This window comes from Pteropus alecto, unplaced genomic scaffold (genome assembly GCF_000325575.1).
Source record: "Pteropus alecto unplaced genomic scaffold, ASM32557v1 scaffold185, whole genome shotgun sequence".
Taxonomy (NCBI): Eukaryota; Metazoa; Chordata; class Mammalia; order Chiroptera; family Pteropodidae; genus Pteropus; species Pteropus alecto.
Genome location: NW_006438088.1, coordinates 4,867,075 through 4,873,145, shown reverse-complemented (window position 1 = coordinate 4,873,145; position 6,071 = coordinate 4,867,075). Strand labels below are relative to the sequence as shown.

At 37.8% G+C, this 6,071-nt stretch overlaps 1 protein-coding gene and 1 pseudogene across 4 annotated transcripts in view; one reads left to right on the top strand and one right to left on the bottom strand.

The window, feature by feature from the left end:
- LOC112482565 overlaps positions 1-1,796 on the bottom strand; it is a 3,106-nt pseudogene extending 1,310 nt beyond the window's left edge.
- Positions 1-6,071, top strand: part of AIG1 (androgen induced 1) — a 207,904-nt gene that overhangs the window by 170,852 nt on the left and 30,981 nt on the right. For 3 of the 4 annotated variants that reach the window (XM_006915361.3, XM_025049307.1, XM_025049305.1), the window contains exon 4: positions 2,743-2,858. The exons of the other annotated variant lie outside the window; for it this stretch is intronic. In XM_006915361.3, coding sequence (XP_006915423.1) covers positions 2,743-2,858 — 116 coding nt within the window. The remainder of the gene's footprint in view (positions 1-2,742; positions 2,859-6,071) is intronic. 4 annotated transcript variants of the gene reach the window in all.

Genomic DNA, 6,071 nt, shown 5'->3' with positions numbered 1-6,071 from the left:
AGTACTTTTTGTAGACATTTACCATTTGTCTAATTCGTAGAACTTTAGCTACCTGCAAGGCAATATTTATATGTGCTATATATATTTTGCACTGTTTTTACTTTTGTTAATATACACTGTTTATCAGTAAACATAATGTGCGTTATGAATTTTTAAAGAAGGAGATATACATTCTTTAGTGCCTGAAAATTCTGAATGATAAGCTGTTAAGTTACCCTGATATAGAAAAATCTGAAGTTTGCCCCTGGCCAAACTGGCACGGACACAGCTAGCCAAAAACAGACCTTTGTCATCGATTATGGAACAACTGATGGAACAGCACTAGCTCCTGTTTAGTGCTGATGATGCCAGTGATGAAGTAATCTAGACAGGTCTTCACCTTTCAAAGAGATATTCTGCCTGGCATCATCAAAGTACATTCAAACCTTTCCAGGTGTGACATCTGATAATCAGCAACTAGGCTAGATGAAATAATGATAACTGGTTAACTAAAATTATTCAAATTCATTATTTGAACGTACATAACTTTATAGAAAAATAGATGATTTTCTAATCAGTTTAGAGCAATGGATGAAGAGGTAGAGTTTAGACTTTTTTTTTTAAACATTGAGGGTGAATTTCTTATTTTAAAAATAAAATAATTTCTTTATTTTTTTATTCCAATCAGGGTTTCCTTTTTATTAAACTTATTGAGGTCACGTTGTTAATAAAATTATATAGGTTTCAAGTGTACAATTCAATAATACATCATATGTATATTGCATTGTGTGTTCACCACCCAAAGTCAAATTTCCTTCCATCACCGTATATTTGCTCCCCTTTACCCTTATCTACCTCCCCGCTTTCTCCTTTCCCTCTGATAACCATAAAACTTGTCGGTTTCTATGAGTTTTTGTTTGTTTGCCTTGTTCATTTGTTAGTTTCAGTTTTTATATGCTAGGAGTTTAGACATTTTTTAATAATAACAATTCAAAAATAATATCATCAATGTTGTGTAACCCATACGGGTCATCAGAATCAGCATTATCTTTAGTGTGAACATTTGGTTTGCATGGATTTTCCTTCTATGTAAGATTTGTAAGACGTGGCTTTATTGCTAGCTGTATATTTGGATTTTACATGGATGCACCATTGTAAAACTATTGTTGGTGAAATCTAGGCCAGTGTCATCTGAGGTGACTAGATTATAGTGAAAAAAACAAGATCTTTAAAACACATACTGTTTCTGTATTAACACACATATACATTTTGCATAGTTCCCTTCAGAGTTAATTATACTGTTTTAAAACGACAGAAGAACAAAGGATAAAGAAATATAAAGCTACTCAATTGTGGAATCACCCACCCATCTGATTCCAAATTCTAGGAATACCAAACTCTCGTTACTAATATATTGGCGGTCAGAAAAGTTATCTAGAGGAGAATGCTTAAGGCAAAAACCTTCCACTGTCTTTATATTTCTTACGAAATACTGTCATTCTATTTTTTTTCTGTGAATATAAAGAGTAAGTTGCTCCAAAGATGTTCACCTTTATATCCCCACCAAGTCTTTCCCTGCGAAGGCTTACCTGCCACCTGGTTCTATTTTGCTACAATACTTATTAGAGTTTGAAAATCATAACATTCAATTTCCTGCCTTTTCCTTGAATATGCAAACAATACAGCGATTGCAGAATAAAGATTCTTTCATAACCATTAAGAAGGTACTAAATAGAATTCAAACTTGCTGATGGTTCAGTTCTTCTTACTCTTGGGAAACTCTCCAGTTTTGGAAGGTAATCTGTATGCTGACCCATTTTGACCTAAGAAGCTCTTTGTCCCTTATATCTGTCCACCAAATTTCAATACCAAAAGTACTTGATTTTCCTTTCTTCCTACCGTATAGAAGAGATAAATTTCATCCCCAGCCTGATCCACTGAACTGAGTACCTAGAGTAGCCAGTGGGTCTGAAAAACAAATAGTAGTATTCGACCCAGCTTCTTTAGCATCTGTCTTCAAACATCATGTCTAAATGCATCTACAAACAGGCACATTTTTTCTGGAAGCTAGTTTGGTATTATTTCTAACCTGCTCCTGGTACAAACAGAATTTAGCATAATGTATCAACAGCCTTAAAAATCGTCATAGCTTTTGACTATAAGAAAGTAATTTGACATTCAGAAAAGACTTCTTTAAAAAGATATTTATTATGGTATTTTTAATAAATGAAAAATTGAAAATCTTTTACTGCTCAGTGTCCAAGAACAAGAACTGATTAATTTGGTACGGCCGTAAAATGGAATTTTAAGCAACTAAGGTAAGGGTTGATATTCTGGAAGAATTTCTAAAATGGCATATCAAAATTTTCATGCTACAACCCAAAACAAATTTGCACAGACAGTATGATCTGAACCATGTATAAATAATTGAACAAGGGATGAAGATATAAACCCACATATCAACTGGTTATTTTTATTTCTTAGGTTCTAATTTTCTTCCTATACATCTTTCTGTATAATAGAAATTTCCTGTAACAGACATAAATAAAATTTCAAAATTCAGATACAGCAGAAAAATCCCAGCAGAGCAATCGATGCGCTCATGTCTTCGTGTCCACTCTACCTCTTAGGTGAGCCATACACACTGCTCTCTGCTGTTTCGCTTTTGCTAGGAATTTACACTCTCCGTTCTCCTGCCAGAGACAGAACAACTACTGTGGGGCTATGATGAGACTGTGTCACCTGGTCTCTGTTCTTTTTCAGCACACAATGGTTTTGCCGTTTATATTAATCGAGATGAGGACATCACACCATGCATATCCCAGCAGGAGCAGTGGACTCGCCGCCACATGCATCTTCTCTGTTGCCTATATATTATGGTAAGGACAGTGCCTGCTGGGCTTTTGTATTGTATTAGATTTTGCACTGCTAAATTTGGGCACATATTTCATTATGGATATAATCACTAACAGATTCACACTGCGTGCCTCGTTTGGTCCAAGACCTGGGCTTTGTCTCATTTCCCCAGATGCTTATATTTTTAGAAAGTATATGCCAAACCTCACACAACAGGAATTTGTTGAACAATCCCATGTAAGCAGCGGTTCTTCCAAGGCTACATTTTTCAGCTCTTTTTCAAACTAAATGTTTTTCTTGGACACCAGTTTTATTGCTTAAGAGCTTTTTTGCTTGGGATTTTTTTGTTGTTGCTTTTGTTGGGGAGGGGGGAGGTGTAGCGAATGCAAATGAGGACAGAAAAAAATGACCTCTGAGAGAAGTGACTGTAAACTTCATAGGAAACAAGTGAAAATGTATGTTTTCCTGAGTCCATTAAAAACCTATTCCAGAATTAGCTTTTACATATAGCATGCGTTTAATAGTTTTGTTTTTTAAAAATTGGTGTAAATAAATTACAAGAAATCTCCAATTGGTTTATTGGGCACGAATTAATTCCAAGTAGGACATGCCAAATTTATCTGATAACAATTTTTGCCTGATGAATTTATTTCATATTAATTTCAGTTCTTACCATGTTTTAATGTTTCAGAATTATTCATCTTAAGATAGAAAATTTCTTATTTCTCTTTATAATTCTAAATCTTCTTTGATATATTAGCATACACAGAAGAAGTCCTTCCTGCCAGCATTTCTGCCTCTAAGTACTCTCTTGTCCTGAGTTCTAGGTCACCATCCTCCCCCTTTAAGCCTGAAGGGATGAATAACATTCTTCCAAAAACTCCAGAACTATGCTTAATCCCACCAAAATCCTGGGGTGCTGGGGGGAGACCCAGCCTCCAGCCAGCCCAGAAATATAAGGATCAGTCCAATACTTTACATACTTTGCATGAATGATCTCATAATGCCCCAGATCTAAACAAACGGAGTTTGCTTCTAAAAAATCATGCCTTATTACTGGATCCAAGGTGACGTCCAGACTACAGACCCCAGAACAAACGTATATAATGTTTATTCCATCTGCCACTTCATCGACTAGGCAAAGACCGTTCGTGAGCACTGGGGGAATATTTGTTTTCCTAGTCACTTTCTAGATTTTGTCTTTCCACCTAAAACATTAAGTATTAACTTTATCTGATAGGAAAGTTCCAAATGATCAGGGCTCATAAGTGAAGCGTGACTGTGAAATTATGTCTTAAAAGTGAACGTATGTGCTTTATACATATGAACTTGATACTCATATGAACTTGACTCTTACCTTTCAGAAGAGTCATGTGGGGAAGCTACACAATTATTCCAAGGATGCTACAGTGTTCACAACCTACCTGGAACTGACTGACTATAGCATTAATTTAAACATCAAATGTGCTTCTTCCCTCCCTCCAAAAAACACATTCTCCTTACTTTGCACCTGTATTTACTTACCTGTAGGACGGGAATGTTTTTACTCTGGGAACTCTGGGTATTTCTGTGACTTCATTTATGTGCCACTAAATCATCTGAATCTCGTAGAGCACCAGAATTCTCAGGAATGACGTACTTTCCAGTGGCTTTTCTTCCACTGTGGGTACTATCAGTCCACATTCCAAAGAGACACGTGGGAAATACCTCGTAGTCTTCATTATGGACCCCCAAGTCCCTCATTAAAATGAAATATTACTCACGCTTTTCATGCCAAGTGAGGCTTGCCAGCTCTGCATCCTCCCTAAGCAAACCAGTACTTGTTTGGACATGTATTTGCATTAACCAGCAAAATCTCTCAGATGGGTTCTGAGAAAGCTTTCAAAATAGATTTCTTCCTTTGGTGTTCTGCCTTAGGCATTCATAGCTATGCCACGACCTAAACAATGTCCCTCACATCATGTCATATCATATAAACCCAAGGATTTTCATTGTTATCGAAAAGGTACTCTGGCTCTTGCTCCCTTTCAGATTATCTCAGGGCCAGTGTACCAGTGACACAACAGCAAAAGATTCAGGATATGAAATCTTTTGATAGCATACCAGGGTCATGACGGAACATTCCAGAACCTCATGCCAACATGAAAGAAAGCATACCTCGTATTACGTGCTAGTTATAAAATAAAGAGATCTCCCTTCCAATTCTCTGTATGGTTGAGCTGACTCTATACCTCCGAGGCTGTTGGCCAGGCTGGCTGGCTGCTTCGCTCTGTTTCTAGCTTGCTCTCCATTCTCGCAAGTCTCCCTTCCTATCTGAATGGGTTCTCTTCCTAGGTTTGGACAGGAGGCGTTGTGAAAACAAGGGATCCTGAAACTTGCCCTCGCTACCTGGAGCCCATTGAGCTTCCACTCTCAGTGACTCCATCTCCAGCCCCTATCCCAGGCTGGCCCATGCTCAGCATCTTGAAGTCATCCGAAACTCCTTTCATGGCCACTTCTACCTCCTCACACTTCTCTTAACACTCACTCAGGTGTCCAAGACACAAGCATCTCCTTGTCCATTTACGATGGGCTCCTTAACTCCTTTCCTGCACACTTCCTTCCATCATCACTCCCCCCAACATTTCTGTACCCTATTTGTGGGATTTCCCCTAATAAATGAGATGATCCATGTATCTTATACAGGATACAACACAGAGGCCCCCTTGGTGTCGAATGCAATAGCAGTTATCAGGAATTGTAATGAGTGCTGTTCTTTTAAGTGTTGCTGTGCCATTGCTTTTTAAAATAGTATATTATTTAGTTCCCAAGCAGCCCTTTGAGATGGGCATTATCTGGCCTTTTTTACAGGTAAGGAAATTAAAGCTTAGCGAGATCACATGACTTGCCCAAGGAAAAGCCACTGTTTTGTTTTGTTGTTGGCAGAACTATAGTGCAAACCCTGGTGTATGGATGCAGACTCTATACAATTAACCATGCTCTCCACTGCCTCTTACTGTGTGAAGAGTAACTCTGTGGAGTTTTTAGTTTTGTTTTTGCTTTGAAGAAATACATCAGAAGCAGCCATGTCTAGTAGTTAAGGACACTTCCTGGGTTTGCATTCCGAATCCTCCCCTTAACCTTTCTGGACTTTAAGTTATTCAGATGGAAAATAGGAACAAGGATAGTATGTACCTCATGGGACAGTTGTGAGGACTCAGTTACTGTATGCAGACACATAGAACAGTGCCTGGCAC